The following is a 16578-nucleotide window of genomic DNA, read 5'->3' as shown; positions in this document are numbered from 1 at the left end:
CTCATTTTCTAATTAATCACCAAGACAACGATAGCAGGGAACAGGCGTTCAGGTGTTGTGGTTCAGTAAGCGGTTCAACAGGTTCTCTTCAGGCGCCGCAGCCGAACCGAAAGAGAAAGGAAAACTATTCCCCACAATGGCCCAAATGCTCTGCTAACCGGCGTGACTTGCCTTTATGTATGGATGAGACCCACATGGAATTCTATGAATCGGACTCGAACTAAATTTCGTCCGGAGGCACCGCGATGGGGCGCTAAGACCCTGTCTTTTTTTTTTTTTTTTTGAAATGCGAATTCTTTGCAAGTATCCTGTCTGAGCTCAACAATCTAACATCTTACACAATGGGCTGCATTTATGGAGGGCCGCTACAAATTTGACTCCCCCTCAAAAACCCACTTATCTATCTTATCACCACTATTAAATCACCACCAACGTATCCATCACTACTACTATTACTAACCACGTCATTGCTACCTACGCTATTACTACTTATATAATAACTACCCACGATAAGTGTAATTACTCCTAGTGACGTAAGTGTAAGCACGCTTATAACAGCGCGAAAATGCTGTTTACAGGTAATATCTCTAGAGGGGAGTCAAAATCTAGATTTAGGGGAGTCAAATTCTAGAAACAGAAAAGTCAAATTTGTAGGCGTCTTTATAAGGAGCGGACTACGCTAAACCATCTGTAGATTTCCCAGTTAGGCTAGCTACTCAGCGTTGCTAAGAGTCTTAAAAACAACGTTCAACCTCTTATTCCATGGTCCCCTCCATTATCAGCGTCAGTTGCGAAAATAAAAGACTACCAAAGTCTAGTTCTCCATTCAACAGGGTCCAGCCTGCAAATGGGCCCTGTTTAAGGGTCTTGAAATTTTGTTCAACAGAAGACAAGTCTCAGATAACCTCAACATTGTCCGATAATATATATAAATAGCCACATTTCCCATGAGTTTTCAGTTACCATAAACCACTTCATCGCCCTCCGAACATGAAGATCTCCAACCTCATCACTGGCATTGCCCTCCTCACCGCCCCGGCGGCGCTGGCGGCTCCAACCGAACAGCAGGACCAAGCCGCCGCTGCTCAGTCCAACTATCAGGATCTTTTGGAATCTATCTTTGACAACTTGCCGCTGGATGCGGTCCCCGACGATGGACCGGTACCGGAATGGACTCCTGTTGAGGGTCTCAATGGCCGTATTCTCGGATGGGTCATCGTTGACGACGACCCGTATGTTCGCTTCAATCTGCAATATTCCCCTGATTGCCTTCTAAGACGTATCTAGGACTATGGAAGACTATTGCAGGAGATATCTCAAACAACACAGGGTCCAGCCTGGCAATGTCGCCGCGTATGTCCACTTTGATTCCAAGTATTCTTGACATAGCAGACTAAGACGTCTTTAGTTACACTTGGCCCTACTGCAAGGCGCTGATTCAGCGCATAGACCAGGGCACGGAGCCCAAGGTCAAGATGGAGTACATTCTTGCTTTCCCGAACAATGCTTATCTTCCTGCTCAGGGCAAGGCTCCTGCTCAGGGCAAGGCTTCTGTTCAGGGCAAGGCTCCTGTTCAGGACAAGGCCTCCGCCTAAGGTAAGCCATCAGACGAGGGCAAGGCTTCAGCTCAGAACAATTCTCCTACTCAGGGCAAGTTTTCGGCTCAGGACAAGGGTTTAGATTACTAGAAAGAACCACAGCTCTATTGGGGGTTCTTCAAGATGTTACTAGTACTCTATACCACTTAAGTATCGTTTCAAAACTCGGAACTGCTTCTTTAGTGTTGAAACCATGATGAATTGACTAAGGGGCACGTGATTAACACAGACTATTTACACTCAGATGTGGGACTAAGCCCGATAAAGCTATCTATTCTGGGTAAATACCACGTGCGTCTCTTCGTACTTGAACATGTTCAAGCAAGATTAACAGACTTGTATTGCGTCCTTAGGCGCCACCATCTTCGTTCAGCCCGCAAGCTCTGACCAAGCATCACTAAAGCGCTTGAGGGTCAGCTTGACGAACTCGTGTATGGATAAACGACCGGGGCGAAATTATGGGAAGAATGACGCGGGAGCTGAAGACCAACCTGATCGTCAAAGGATTCTTCCCGACTCATGCGTTGGTGAGGCGCAGCAATAAATGCGTGAGTCAGGTGAGAAGTTGTTCTGAATCAGTATGGTTAAAGGAACTTCTCAGGCCCCAAATGCAGGCAAGTGTTAGACAGTAAGCATACCACATGATACCTGGAAGCCGGGAGCGTGGGCGAGTTCAGGGCATTGAAAAGCGAGGCTGCTTATCTTGCCTGGTCGTTGTTTTTTTCTTTTTTTTTAAACTTGGCCCGTCCGTTTACCGCAGCAGGCATGCAGGCTTGCTCCAGCCTGCAAGAGTGGAGAATTCTGGGGGCTGTGGTGCCGGATATACGTAATTACCAACCCGCTGTTGATCCTACGGTCATTTCCGTGAGGCTCAATGGAAAATAATCGCAGAATACCAGCTGTAGCCCGCATCGCACGTTCGCCAGCCACTGTCGCAAGGCGCAGCTGAAGAATGAGCGATATTTGCTGATTAAGCGCCCCTAGGTTAAGGCCGTTTCAATATTTAAGCTGAAATCCGTCTCGTGGTATGGTCACGGGAAGCGCGTGGGGGCGAAAAGCCGAGGTGGTGGTGGGTAAGATTCGCGAAGATCTCTCTTCCATTGGTGTTCGATAAATGTGTGATAGACGAGTTCACAAACTACTGACTCGTAGAGAAACACGCCATTCAACGGAAGAGAAGCTGAGAGGGTGGGCGCCATAGCGGAAAATCCGGAGCTTCGCATCCGAATCCTATCACACCCTCCTCCCACAAATATCAGTAAATCACCCGATAAAGCCCTCAGCCACATGTGGGGCATGTAGCTGCCTGTTGGGCTCCGGTAGAAAACCACGGCGGCTCGGAAAAAAAAAAGAACACCAACCGCGAGACCTCGCTAGAGCACAATATCGCAAAGGACTGGCCCTGTAATTGGACGACCCGCCCGTGGAAGGAGTTTGATCACAGCTGAGGGCGGTACAACACGAGGCGTAAAGGTGAGGCGGCTCATGGGCGTGTGGAAATATTGTCCAATAGGAGACCTCATGTCCAGTAGACTAGAGAAGAGAGCATCCGGTCCGGGCTGCCGAAAAGCTGAGTGCTTGAGCCTTTGGTTCGATCGTGGTAAATCTATCCAGGGGTGTGTAGCGTTGGCGCTAAGGCAAGGGCGAATGCGAATAGCTCTCATCAGGCAGACAGAGCTGAATCCCTTGGGGTCTCTGATTCCTTGGATATAAATGATCGTGGTCGGTATAGCATACTCGGCGTCGTTAGAACAACCCGCAGCACCTTGTCTCTAATCTTCTCCCCCACAATATCAAAGCTTGAAACCTTCATTCCAATATCCTCCGCCCAAAATATACGCACACGCAATGGCAGAGGCACCGATAAAGACGATCATCTTCGACATCGGCGACGTGCTTTGCAGCTGGGCCCCGCCGAGAACGCCTACCGTTGACCCAAAGCTCTTCAAGGAGTTCCACAACTCGCAGACTTGGTATGAATACGACTGCGGCAAGATCGGCGAAGATGAATGCTTTGCGCGGCTGGCCGCTCAAGGCGGGGTTTCCGCTGCGGATGTAGCGGTTGCCTTTGACTTGGCGAGGAACTCACTGGAGCAGAACGACGGTGTAGTTGCAGCAATTCGAGAATTAAGAGCGGCGCACCCAAGTCTCCGCGTTTACGCTATGTCCAACATCTCTCGGCCGGACTGGGAGTTCCTCCGACGGAGGCCATTCGGATGGGACGTCTTTGATCGAATCTTCACGTCTTGCGAAGCCGGAATGCGTAAGCCCGAGCTCCGCTTCTACCACCACGTGCTCAAGGAGGCGGAAACGGTGCCCCACGAGGCTGTCTTTGTGGATGATCAGACGGACAACATTGTGGCCGCTCAGTCCCTAGGCTTCCGGGAGACCATCCTTTTTGATGATGCAGCGAACGTGCGAAGAAAGCTTTTGAACCTCCTCGACAATCCGGCTCAAAGAGGTAGAGAATGGATAAGTGGGAATTTCGAGAAGGTCTGTTCGGAGACGGAAAGGGGGGACACCATCCACGACAATTTCTCACAGCTTCTTACCTACGAGGCGATGAAGGACACGTTAGCAGCCAAGAAGTCTTTCTCTGTTTTGACCATGTTGCTGACTGGGTGATTACAGAAGCCTTCTGAACCTTAAGCACTTCGACCGCACGTGGAACTATTTTGCAGGTTAGCGAAGCCTTAGTCGCAGATGAAGAGGGGTGACTGACTCCACAGAAGCTCCGTCCGGGGGATCGCAAGCAACATTTGATGACGTGGATACGACGTCCTACGCATTCAATGTGCTACCGCTTGATAATAGCGTAGCGCATTCAATCATGGATGATATGATCTCGTCCGAGCAGCTAACAGTTGACGGTATCGTCAAGGTGAGCATCAGAAGGGAGCGACGGCATACGGAGTGCTGAGCAAATTCCCACAGGTATATTTCGGCAAGCCGAATAATCGGACAGACCCAGCGGTGTGCGTCAACGTTGTCCGGATGTATTATAAGTTCGGGCGCGGCAACGAGTCAGCCCTCCAGCCGACAAAGGATTGGATCCAGAACGTGCTTTTCTTCCGAGGGTACACCAATGGGACGCGTTACTACCACCAACCGGACGTGTATCTTTATTTTTTTGCTCGGCTTTTGGTTGAAAATCCCAAATCAGACATGTTCCGCAACACGGCGGCGTTGCTGCGGGAGCGGCTCAAGGAACGCGTCAATATTCCTGCAGATTCGTTGGGATTGGCGATGCGGGTACTGGCGTGCCACTACATGGGTATTCAGGACGAAATGGACCTCAGGCGGCTGCTCAGTATGCAGCAGGAGGACGGGTCGTTTGGGCTGGGGTGGCTGTGCAACTACGGCACTACTCAGCTGAAAGTGGGTAACAGAATGCTTACGACGGCACTGGCGGTCGCGGCCGTGGAGGCAGTAGCTGGCAGTGGTTGGATGACGAAGCAGAGGACGGAACGTGACAATGTCAAGATGATGCAGCAGAGTGGAACACGGATCCTGGCGCAGTACGACAACATGATATCAGTCTAACGCAGTAGGATAGCTCTTCGTCGCGAACAATCTCTACCACTTACAAATCTCTCTTTTCCAGTGAGCTGGAGCATACCAGTCTATGATCATTAGAGAATCGCTTATGTGACGTTTGGGCGAGGTCACGGATAGTTTGACCAATGGGGGTTGCCTCTTAAATCGGGGCTGATCTGTCAGAATTCCACCTTACTGCAAAGTGAGTAATTAGATTTGCAGTAGAAAATGCTAATTGGGATTTATGCTGTTCCCAAGAGATAGATGGCGATACTTCACTTGCGGTTGAGTGCTGCATTTCACGAAGTACGTCTCGTTTGCCTCAGGCCTCCAGCAACCCCTTAGGCAGAATTCTGCGGCATGAAGCTTAGCTTCGACTAGCCTTAACGTTGCTCTCATGGTCATACATTTAGTAGGCAAGCTCTCTGGATTAGTATGGACATATGGAAGCGGTTACGCATCGTGGCGGGAGACGACTGCAACTGTGAAGTGATATTCCGTAATCTATATTCTGAGGAACTCCCAGTAGAGACTCACGTATCTTAGCGCTGGTTTCTCACAGGGTAAATCTCTCAAAGAAGTCCATGATCAAGGGCGTAGCATCATAACACGTCTGACGACCATCATCCGCATTCGGATATGTGTCGGGCCAGGTGTGCCCCAAGTTGGACGCATTGTAGTGCTGCACGACGCCGTCGCCCCAGGTATGCTTCCATGCCTCGGGGAAGTCGGTGCCTGCACATACGTCGGTCGTCTTGTTCTCCTGTGCATCAAATCCGTTGCGCGTAGCCCAGTCGTTCATGTATTCCGGGATGTTCGCCGTCTCGCCGCGTTTCGAGGTGCCATTGTAGCCTATCTGGCCGTCGGCGAAGCCGTGGAATTCCAGAATCGGGATGGGCGTTCGGCCAGGTTTGCAGGGAGGCATTTCGCCCTCAGGCGCACCGAGCACGCCCTTGTAAATGGCCGGACTCACGGGAGCAAAGGCGGCAATCTGGAGGGAAGCATCGGGATCGCAGGCGAGCAGAGTGGTAAAGCCGGCACCGTTGGATTTGCCGGTAGCGTAGACGCGCGCGGGATCGATGCAGTAAGTCGAGCTCAGATTCGCAATGAGCTCGGTGGTGAATTGTATATCGTTGTTCACGGTCTCGTTGGCGGAAATGTCTCCGAGCCATTGGTGGGTGCCAGCGGCGGTCTCAATGCAAGTCAGCATGCCGGTACTATCTCACAGAAGCCGGAGCACTCACAGGCACGCCTTGCGGGTAGACGGCAATGGCATCGGGGTTGTTAGATTTGTTCGAGAATTGCGAGAGCTCCTCCTGAAACTTCATGTCCTTGCCGCGGCCATGGTAAGAGAGAATGAGCGGTACGGGGTTGTTTGCGTCGTAGTTGTCGGGCAAATGAATGCGATACTGGCGCTCGACGCCGGCAATAACAATGGTCGTGTTGGTCGACACACCAGGTTCGATACCGCGTGGAAGCTCGTTTCCGCATCCGGGTGGGAGTGTTGCTCGAGTCGCAGGGTTCCCTGTCGCGGATGCAGCGCCAAGGGAGGAGATGACGGCGAGCAGGGTCGGTAGCATGGCGCAGCGCTGCTCTGTAATCAAGCTCGGGAACGAGGAGCTGCTGAGGGTATGTACAAGCTTTCTCCGGGTCGCTCCTGCTTTTATCGCCGACAAGCAGCGCCGGAGCTATCCACGCTTGAGTACATGGCCGAAGTATCTGATGTCAACGGCGTTGGCTTTCTCGCAGGGCTGCGGCTGAGGCGGCGGGGGCTTAATTTTAGTGCATCATCCGTGAATGTCGACGACACCGATCGCATAAGAGCTCGTCCGGTCAATAGCTCCGCTCTCCTCTCGAACCGGCAGGCAATGCGGCCGGCCGCGCCTAATGAAGCCATGATCGTCGCCAATTCTCAAATTCAAGATGGGAGGTGGGCAGGGGCAGAGTTGTCTAGCGCTCTGCTAAAATCTGACTGCCGGGGTCGATTGGCCAGCGGCTGACGCACACGACCCATCGTGTTGGTTACACATTAGGTGCGTTGTGCAGCAATTGGAAGCTCACTCAGCGTATAATACTCCTTCGAATCCTTCCCGCCCTGTTCACCTTCATGCTCCGTGAGCCACACCAGCCATTGCCATGCGACCTCACCCAAGCAGCAAGTCGAAGAGACGAACTCAGAAGACCTGAGGTGATCCGCGCGGGCATACATACCACTTCCAACTAACAATCGCCATGCGGATAGCGCCGTGGCCGTGCACTTGTACTCTCTTGCTCTCGACACTTGCCGCAGCCCAAGGTACTAGCAACAAAGACGACACCCGGAATTGCTTCTACCCGAACGGCATCCAGTCCAGTGGCAGCCCATGCTTCCCCGACCAAGCCGTTTCTCCATGCTGCGGCCCGGGCTTCATCTGTCTTTCCAACGGTCTCTGCCAGCCGGGACCAGACACTCGCCGTTCCTATCAATACACCGTCTACCGCTCGTCCTGTACAGACCGGACATGGAACTCGACCGATTGCCCACAAGTCTGTCTCGGATGTAAGTCGCTCGCTCACACATGGCCATGTCATGGAACTGACAGAAGTGCCTCCCCCAGCTTCCGACACACTGGACGCTGGCCAAGGCCTGGCAACGTGCGGCACTGGCGGCTCCTACTGTTGCGGCAGGGGATATGACTGCTGCAGCAACGCAACCAATATTTTCACTTACGGAACTGCCGAAGTCGTCACCACCATACCGTACCTCAGCTCCTCCACCGCCTCGGCAACCGCATCTGCGACCACCACGGCGTCCTCGTCCTCCTCGGGTAATGCTGTTGCGATAGGTGTAGGCGTCGGCGTGGGTGTGGGAGGCTTCGCCATTCTTCTAGCCACCATAATAGCCTTCCTTATTTTCCGCCGTCGAAGGCGAGAACGACGAAAGGATGGCGGCTCTGGACCGAGCAACGATGAGGAACGCAACACACCTCACGGCTCTGAGCTGCCAACGCGAGAGACAAAGGATGACGGCGGCGCCAACAGCAGCGTAACGTCGCCGCCGCCGACATACCAGTCTGATTCGCATCTTCACAGCCCTCTGAATAGTCCGGGCGGCGAGATGGTGCCTGGCGCGCCTCTAAATCCGGCCGAGTTCCCCTCTGGACCAGAGCGGGAAAGGTATGAAATGGAGGGTCAACAACACGCAGAATGGAAACGAATGGAGATGCGTAGCGATGGACAAAGACATGAGTTGGCGGGATAGAGCTTCTGTCTGATGCCAGCTGATAGGAAGAACGATGTTATGAGGCGATGAACACGTGTAAATATCCCGTATTTTTTTGTACAAGCCATCAAGGGCAATCCGGGGCGTGTAGTAGAATTCCAGAAACACTGTCGAATCAGCATTTGGCTGCGCTGGACTGGCCCGCATCTACCAGGCAAGGCTGAATTGGTCCACGGGGTGGAAGGTCAGTGAAGCAAGACGCTCGGGGCCAAACGTCTGAACTTGGCGTTTGATGGGGAATAGTATGTTCACTCACTTGATGGATTCATCTGACATGCGGGTAAAGCGCAGCGCTATATCCAAGTAGACTGCGAATTCAGAAAAGTTGTTTACTGTTGTTTGTATAATAAGAGCGTCTTTTTTTTTTCTCTGCCGTACATATTTAGACCGAAGAAAGGATGGATGCTGCTATTAGCTCTTGCAAGCAACAGTATGGCCGGGTGAGCAATGTACAATCGTCGACTTTTGTCCTCTTTGGTCGTCATGCATCTCTCCGCCTTTTCCGCCATAGCCATGTATCGTCTCTCAACAATCATAAAGCTACTGCTGCAACGATATCGTCGTGTATGCGCGAGGATCTCTGCTTGGCGGAATGCCATAGTTCACCCGTAGCAAACTTGATACGCCTGTTCGCGTTTGTTCCGCCGGCTGGCATCAGCCGCTCTTCCTTGATCCCGACGAAGGAACTTGATCAGCTCATTTCTTGGCAATGCGCTCTTCGTACGCGGCCCAAGCCTCCTTCCTGTAACGCTCGGCCTCTTCGGCCCTGTTATCCGCCTCGATGATACCACGGCCGACAATAACAACATCAGAGCCCTGCTCGTAGACGATCTGGCGAGGGCTAGTGTACTGCTGGCCTTTGCCGTCGCCCATCTTGCCCTCCTGGCCCTTGGGGGGAATCTTGACCCCAGGAGTCATGGTGAGGAAGTTGTCTCCAGGCTCCGTGTTCAGAGAGCGCTGAGCGATGAAACCCATGACGAAATCCTTATGCTCGCGTGCAATCTTGACGCACTGCTCAGTGTAGGAACCGGTCATGAGATTGCCCGCAGAGCTCATCTCGGCGAGCAGCAGCAGCGCGCGCAGGAATGGCGTGCTGCCCAGCCTTTCCAAGATCTCGTGGGCGTCGTCATGGTGGCCCTCGTCCTCGATGATGGGAGTGGGCTGGGGGCTGATGCTCTGAGAGATGGTCGTCGAGATGGACACGACACTCTGCTTGCGGTCGTCAGCGGGGTTTCCGTGCTCGTCAACCTCAAGATGGCTCTGATCGGCGTGATGCGCAGGAGAGGCAGAGTCCGAAGGGTCGGCGCTGATCTCGGTCTGCACGGACTGGTTGAAGGTGGCAATGGCGGTCGAAGCGGCGTCCTTGAGGGAGGAGACAATGGCAGGGCCCGGGAAAATGTGAGCGTTGGTGATCTCTGCCCAGCGGGCAATGGCGAGCGGGCCGCCGGTGTACTGCTTCTGGACCGTCTCTGAGCAAGACAAACAAACGTCAGCCTTTTCAAGATGGCGCGTCACGACGCGTCGCCATTACCTCCGATATCGCCAAACTTGCGGTCCTCGAAGACCAGGAACTTCTTGCGCTTCGCGATGTCACGCAGCTGCTTGACGGTGCGGTCGCTGAAGTCGTTGATGATGTCGGCGTGCGTCTTGAGCAGGCATATCGAGTCGCCGACCTCCTCGGCCAGGCTGAGCAGGGCCTGGGTGGTCGTCACATCGGCGGACAGGCACAGGTTGGTGCGCTTGATGGCGATAAGGCGCAGCAGGTAGGCCGTCAGGGGCGAGGTGTCGGGCAACAGAGCTCGCTCGATGTAGGACTGGGTCCAGGTGGGGTGGTGAGGAGGCATGGCGGCGGCAGGTGGTTGGCGGGGTAGGCGTGCGAGAAGCGGAATCGGACGGGTTAGAAGTCGCGGCGGGGCTCAGAGGTATATGAGCGATCAGGGACCGTCGCGCAGCGTGCAGGTTGTCGGGGTCGACGAGGTGGTACAGGCGCACTGGGGAATCTGCGCGCTGTGCCTCAAGAAATTCATGCTGCGGATGTTTAGTGGCTGCCGGCCGCGGGCAGGGATGCTGCCCCACCTGCAGCCCGTTTGGCGATCCATTCATCAGAAGTCGGTGTCGCCCAGCCCCGACTCCATCGCCGCAGCACCCGCGCGCCAGTCACAGATGGCCGTTTCATCGGCCAGTGCGCGGTGTCTGAGATTGCGAGCGCGATAGTGAGGCTTGCTGCTGCCAGCGCGCCCCACGGATGGGCTGATTCTCCAGGATGCCTCGGCCGGCCCGATACTGCCTCCTATCGCGCTCGGATGGTGGCGGCGTGCTATATCCAGCCCGCGCCCGCGGCCATTGGCCACCCAGCTACAACACCCCGCCTCTGGCGGCAGCTTGGCCTCGACACGAGCTTTCAGCTCTCCCCGCTTCTGGAAGCCATCGATGACGGGGAAGACCCTTGACCGCCGAAACTCACTGCTGCTTTCGTTGCGAGACGACCTCGACCTATGAACAAAAACGGTGCATGTTGCAACAGTCTAGACCTCGTCCGGGCCGAAACGGCTGGCGACCAGGTCGGCAAGCCGGCGCGCGTCGCCCTGAATCATGTTTCGGCACTGCATGTCTCGTTGATCATCTGCGGAGTCTGGAGTTCGCTTCCCAAGCGCGGAGCGGCTGTCTGGTTCCTAGATCCCGTCCTGAGTCGTGTAGTGTGCTACCCCGTCGTTTGAGGAAGCGATTGTCGCGAATATCTCCGCCTCAGGGTCGTCCCGGGTGCGCTGAAGCCAAGGCGGCTCGGTCCGTGACGTCTGCTGCGACCTCCCAGACTTGCCTGCGGCCGAAATACCCAAGATGGAACCGTTGGGTGGCAAATTGCCCCGCTGAAGAGCATTGCAGACATTATGACTCGTGGCATCGTCACGCTCACGCACACGCGAAGCTTATTGCATCCAGGCCTGCCCGTGAGGACCTGCCGCATCAGCATCTTGTGGATGGCAATGACTCGAGGTGCTACCTATAGGATTTGTGTCGGCAGGAGCTTGTTTGTTCTCCTTGCATGTCCTGAGATAAAGGATCCGCTAAGAAGACCGTCCCAGCGCTAGAGCTACTCCTTTGCATTGTCTCTCGGCCTTGCTGATGGGTATTTCACCGATAAGACGAAAGCATACCGTCCCGAGGAAGGAATGCCAGCACCAGTACCTTCTGATGTAGAACGCTCAGACCCAATCCAAAACTCCCAATCCCACGTGACTTCATCTTTAATGGTCAGGACAAGCTCAGACCTCTTCGACGTCGATGTCTTCTAGTGAAATACTACTATCAGTGCCCATGACAATAATAATGCAAGTATACAAGGCACGGCAGGCTTACCATCCTCACCATGCTCCTCCACCTCGTCCTCTTCGTCCCGCCTTTCCTTCTTCACCTTCACGGCGCCGGCGTCATCTTCGCCGCCCTTGGCACGAGACTTGATCTTGTTCTTCTTCTTGGACGGACTCTCGTCAGTGGCGGCCGCATCCTCCTCTTCGTTATCGAAGAAGCTGTCCGAGGTCGATGTCATGGTCGCGGCAGAGCGCTTCTTGCCGGCGCGGGAGGTCTTCTTGGCTGGAGTTCCAGGTGAGCCATTGCCGCTGACTACAGCGTTACCGGTACCAGGGACGCGGGCATCGAGCTTGCGCCGGATGGCGCGCATGGCGTTGCTGGCGGAGCCCGGGTGCGACATGCCGGCCAGGCGTGCCATGACTTGGTAGTCGATCTGTGAAAGCATGGGCCAGATTTTAGCATCATGTCTGATGGCCGAAGCCAAAAGGTGAGGCGGTGAAACGAAACCGTAGAAAAGGGGAAAAATTAAAGTTAAGAGTGAGGCGCGGTGTGGGCAATTTCGGACGTCGAGAAGCGAACGCGGGGTGACAAACCTCGGGGGGTGTCTTCATGGCTTGGAAGGCGCAGGCCATGAGCTGTACTTCGCGCTCTGAGAAGCCGCTCATGTTTGTTGTGTTGACGGTGAAGCTGTGAAGGGTATAGTAGCGCGAGTAGCGCTGTCGGAAGTACCGTCGGGATGGGTGGGACGTGGTGTGGAGGGACGGTGGAGTAAGGTTGTGGAGCAGTAAGAAGGTTGCAACCGCACCTTCCAAAAGAAAAATTCGAGAGGAGGGTCTTGGTCCGTGTGCTTGAAAGGGTTTCAAGATATCTACCCCGCATCGCGAGTAACTGCTGGTCGTGTGGTGATCTGGCATGGCTCGTTATTTGATACAACCACAGCGCCGATTCCGTGAGCTGCTCTGTATCTTTTTACGTTGTCGTACGCAACTTGATGCACTTATCCGAAGAGCATGCTTCCCACTTCTCTAAATGCAACAAAATCAGTGGAATGCCATGCCTCTCCATTCGAGCTGTGGCAAAGGAGGGTTTATCATTAACATCGATTTTGACTCCTTGCAAAATTCACTTCATCCGCTTCCTTAAGTGACCTCCGCCTGTAAACCAAATATAGCCTCCCGAAAACGAAGGGGTTTGCATCCTCGTCTACCTAATCAGCTCATCACTTCCTTCGGTGAACGTACGCATGATCTCGTCACCCGCTTTTGTCGTGAAATTCAACCCCACGCACGAAGAGCGACCATCTCCGATGACATCATTTGGTCTGGAGGCAGTTCGGTATTAAAAGAGACATCCGTAAACAGGTTAAAAATGAAAGTAAGCAAAACCATCAAAGTTTAATAGTAAAGAGCTTGGGGGTATGTAGAAAAAACAACAAACATGAAGACATCAAACACCGGGACAACCTCAAGAGTTAATGGCTCAACTCCAGATTCATCCCGATGTTTTCGGTCATGGACTCGATCGCGTTCATCGAATTTCCTGTGCGCATCTTCCTCCTCTCCCAGAACGCCCGAATAATTTTTGCTACTTCATCTGAATTTGGCAGTGCACCTGCCCATAACCTCACCCTGGCAAACCAGTTCAGCATTGAACTCACTGCCATCGAGCGTGAGGTAGATATCAAAGTACACGCGGTAGAAGGTGCCTTGGGGCGTGTCCATCCGCTCGAAATCCTTTTCCAGATTCTTGCGTGACAGATCCGAAGTAAGCGTGACGACTTCCTTGATGCCTGTACACATTGATTAGTTCGTGGTTCTTCCAGTTGACGCGCGGAAACATGGGGTTAGGATTCTTTGGATGGTACTTACGAGGATCTTTGGTGTACTCGGGGCAGACATCATCGTCGCAAGCGTAAAGAATATCTTCGTACATGAGGGTCGCGCCAGGAGCCACCTGCCGGAAGAAAGAAACCTTGACAGGTTCGCCAATCTTTACTCGCTGACCCTTTTGCACGAAGATTTGACGAGTGAATTTGCACCGATCCTTGCCATCAAGCGACGGAACACGGTACTGCTCGGGATGGTGACCCTCCTTGAATGGCTGCAGGGTTGCCATGAGGTAGTGTCTTCGAGCAACACGATGCGTGATGATGCGCTCGGTAATGCCAGCAGTGACGGCACCTTTGACGATTGCTGCCACCGAGTCCATAGGACGCACAACCTTGGATTGGAATTGGGGAGGCACATGGAGCTTGATCTGCTGGAAGAGATATTCCGATGCACCAAAACCACCGACGACCAGCACGTTCTGTGAACTGAGTTAGTATGGTTGCACGCACGAGAGGATGCGCGACGGGGAAACATACCTGAAGGTTCCTGTTCTGCGCCTGGATGGCGATGATTTGGTTCCGCACGAGCTCCAAGATTCTGTTCACTACAGGTTCGAAGCACTGCAGAATCTCCTCGTTCGTGAAGGTCATATAGCCCTCCTCGATACCAGCCTCAGGAAACTCGGCCTCGATACCGACATCAACAGCCCATTTTTGACCGTTGTTTCTGAAATCTGCCTTGATTCTGTTCTCGAAGTCCATGATGCATTTGGCATACACCTTGCCTGCAGTCTTGGAGCCATCGGGAAGCTTCATCTTCCTGATCTTGGCGCGCAGGATGTTGCTGAAGTTCCGGTTCAGCGCTGTGGAACCGCACGAGTCACCCGAGCCTGCCGTGCACTCCGCGACAGAGAAAGGCTGCTCCTCCTCAACCTCATAGGCGATCAGATCCACAGTACCACCACCACAGTCGACAATCAGAACTGCGTCATGCACCTTGAGATTCAGCAAACCGGTCTTGGAGCAAAACATTGCTGCTGCTTCGGGCTCAGTAATCAGCGTCAGCCTATTATCGTTTTCATCCCGAAGGAACCCAGCCTGAATCGCGGCGGCCCTCGTCGCAGCTTTGCCGGCATCGTTCCAGATGGCCGGCACGGTGAGATAGTAGCGGATGTTGCGCTCCTCGCGGTTGAAGACTTCGCCAAGGGTCTTCTGCAACTGGTTGCGCATTGCCTGGCGCAAGTGGAAAAGGTAGTCGGCCGCAACATCGATCTCGGACTTGCCTGGCGGAAGCGGCGGCAGGTTGATTGGATCGATGTAGGTGTTACCAGAGAGCATTAGCTGAAGCTTGAACCACTCCACCTTCTGCACACCGGGCTTGGGATAGCCGGTGGGGGCCAAAGCGTCGGCAATGTCTGGCCCCCACCCTACCACCTTCTGATACTGATCATAATACAGCACGGTGGGAATCTAGAAGCGGTCAGAACCACGCAATTTCTCCAGGGCGCGGAAAGACCCACCTTTTGCTTTGTCTGATTTCCTGCACCGGGCCATTCTGTGATGATGTCTTCCTTCGCCTCGGTGTTGGTAGCGAAAGCGAAAGCAACGCCAGAAAACGTAGTGCCCTGCACGCACGCGGCGTTAGTGGTAGTGTCGCGGCGGGCTAGCAGCAAGCCAACTTACAAAATCAATGCCGACAATCAGCTGAGCCTTGCTCCGTCCTGCGCCCTCGACCTCGACGGCCTGCGGACGCGCATATGCCTGAGGGCCTGCCGGCGGCGGGTTCCCGTATCCACCGTAGCCTGGCTGCTGGGCCTGCGGGGGATAGCCCGGCGGACCGGCAGGCGGCGGCTGGCCGTACATCTGGCCCTGGGGCGGGTAGTGGCCTTGGGCGGTGTTGATGGGTGGGGGCGGCATCGGACTCGAGGTGCGCGGCGGGTGGGTGCCGGCAGCCAGGTGCTGCTGGCCGGGCGGCGCGTAGGTGTACGAGGGCGGGCGACCGAGCGGGTTGTTGGGATTCATGGGGAGCGACGTGTTGGACGAGCTGGCGTTGGAGGGCGGGGATAGCGAGCTGGTGCTGCCCGGGGGCGGGGTCGGCGTGGTGTTTTGGGCCGCAACGTTGTTGGAGGATCGCCGTCTCGAGCCGCTTACGAGGTTTTTGAAGCGAGCGTTCATGGACGACATGAAGGAAGAGGAGGGGGGTCGGGCGGGAGAGAAGGTGGGCGAAGAGGGAAAGAAAAGTGAGCGAGGGGCGGGCGCTGAGGCGGGAGTAAGCTGGCAGGCAGAGGTGGTGCTGGCTGCTGCTGCTGCGGCTGAGTGATGTGCACAGTTAGCGGAAGTCAGCCTTGGGACATGGGTTCGCCGGCGGCAATACGGGACTGGCTAGGCTGGCTGCGAGGGCGCGGCCAAGAGCGGGCCGGGTGGTACGCTGCGATGCTTTGTCTGGAGGGCTGAGCGGCAATAAAGCGGCCTGCGGTGGCAGGTGAGCAGCAGGACGGCGGGACAGCGGAGCAGCAGGCGAGGGGGCGGTGTTGCAAGAGACGGGACAAGGCTGTCCTCTTGAATCCTTTGCGCAGAGGTGAGCGATGCGGCGGTGTCAGCGCGCTGAGCCACGGCGCGCGCACGCTCGACATGGCCGGCGGTGATCGCTCTCACATGCTTGGCGCCGCACCCCGGGCCTGCCCAGCGTCCATTGCTTTGCATTGGGCTCTGCTGCTCCATTGTGCAGTCGTGCAGACCGCCGCCCGCCGCTATCCTACATGCTTGCGTCCATTGCGCCCGCGCTGCGTTTGCTGCGCTGCCGGCCGACCGACCAACAACAGGTGGGGCAGCCCTCAACCTCGAGGCCCGTCCACACAAGGCCGGCGGCGTGCCGCAGCACGCGCCGTCCCTCTGCCTCTGCCAGCACCATGGCCGCCTGATCCCGCTTTACCTAACCATCGCTGTGGCCTTTGCACTGACAAATCGCTCCGCTCGCAAATCCCTCTGTTCTGTGCTGCCTGACCGCAACATCCCTGCAGCAAGCCACCAACACCAGCGCCATA

The 16578-nt window shown here is 54.9% G+C and overlaps 7 protein-coding genes across 7 annotated transcripts; 3 read left to right on the top strand and 4 right to left on the bottom strand.

The window, feature by feature from the left end:
• Positions 1–990: 990 nt before the first annotated feature.
• Positions 991–1595, top strand: LTHEOB_2612 (uncharacterized protein; the record flags this gene model as incomplete). Its single annotated transcript, XM_035511444.1, has 3 exons — positions 991–1232; positions 1288–1353; positions 1409–1595. 3 exons carry the CDS (start codon positions 991–993, stop codon positions 1593–1595), a joined length of 495 nt encoding a protein of 164 aa, XP_035364321.1.
• A 1851-nt stretch (positions 1596–3446) lies between these two features.
• On the top strand, positions 3447–5141 carry LTHEOB_2611 (Had-like protein; the record flags this gene model as incomplete). The annotated part of the gene is made up of 4 exons (XM_035511443.1): positions 3447–4171; positions 4230–4279; positions 4328–4479; positions 4533–5141. The coding sequence occupies 4 exons, from the start codon at positions 3447–3449 to the stop codon at positions 5139–5141; spliced, it is 1536 nt and encodes a 511-aa protein (XP_035364320.1).
• A 550-nt stretch (positions 5142–5691) lies between these two features.
• Positions 5692–6715, bottom strand: LTHEOB_2610 (Ferulic acid esterase; the record flags this gene model as incomplete). Its single annotated transcript, XM_035511442.1, has 2 exons — positions 5692–6327; positions 6380–6715. The coding sequence occupies 2 exons, from the start codon at positions 6713–6715 to the stop codon at positions 5692–5694; spliced, it is 972 nt and encodes a 323-aa protein (XP_035364319.1).
• Positions 6716–7367: 652 nt separating this feature from the next.
• LTHEOB_2609 (uncharacterized protein) lies at positions 7368–8376 on the top strand (the record flags this gene model as incomplete). Its single annotated transcript, XM_035511440.1, has 2 exons — positions 7368–7674; positions 7733–8376. 2 exons carry the CDS (start codon positions 7368–7370, stop codon positions 8374–8376), a joined length of 951 nt encoding a protein of 316 aa, XP_035364318.1.
• A 717-nt stretch (positions 8377–9093) lies between these two features.
• LTHEOB_2608 (Orotidine 5 -phosphate decarboxylase) lies at positions 9094–10241 on the bottom strand (the record flags this gene model as incomplete). The annotated part of the gene is made up of 2 exons (XM_035511439.1): positions 9094–9866; positions 9929–10241. The coding sequence occupies 2 exons, from the start codon at positions 10239–10241 to the stop codon at positions 9094–9096; spliced, it is 1086 nt and encodes a 361-aa protein (XP_035364317.1).
• A 1419-nt stretch (positions 10242–11660) lies between these two features.
• LTHEOB_2607 (uncharacterized protein) lies at positions 11661–12371 on the bottom strand (the record flags this gene model as incomplete). The annotated part of the gene is made up of 3 exons (XM_035511438.1): positions 11661–11686; positions 11755–12139; positions 12300–12371. The coding sequence occupies 3 exons, from the start codon at positions 12369–12371 to the stop codon at positions 11661–11663; spliced, it is 483 nt and encodes a 160-aa protein (XP_035364316.1).
• A 924-nt stretch (positions 12372–13295) lies between these two features.
• On the bottom strand, positions 13296–15718 carry LTHEOB_2606 (Heat shock protein HSP70; the record flags this gene model as incomplete). The annotated part of the gene is made up of 5 exons (XM_035511437.1): positions 13296–13495; positions 13575–14013; positions 14072–15004; positions 15055–15159; positions 15218–15718. 5 exons carry the CDS (start codon positions 15716–15718, stop codon positions 13296–13298), a joined length of 2178 nt encoding a protein of 725 aa, XP_035364315.1.
• Positions 15719–16578: the final 860 nt, after the last annotated feature.

Source organism: Lasiodiplodia theobromae (genome assembly GCF_012971845.1).
Source record: "Lasiodiplodia theobromae strain AM2As chromosome Unknown scaffold_6, whole genome shotgun sequence".
Taxonomy (NCBI): Eukaryota; Fungi; Ascomycota; class Dothideomycetes; order Botryosphaeriales; family Botryosphaeriaceae; genus Lasiodiplodia; species Lasiodiplodia theobromae.
This window is presented reverse-complemented; position numbering and strand designations above follow the sequence as displayed.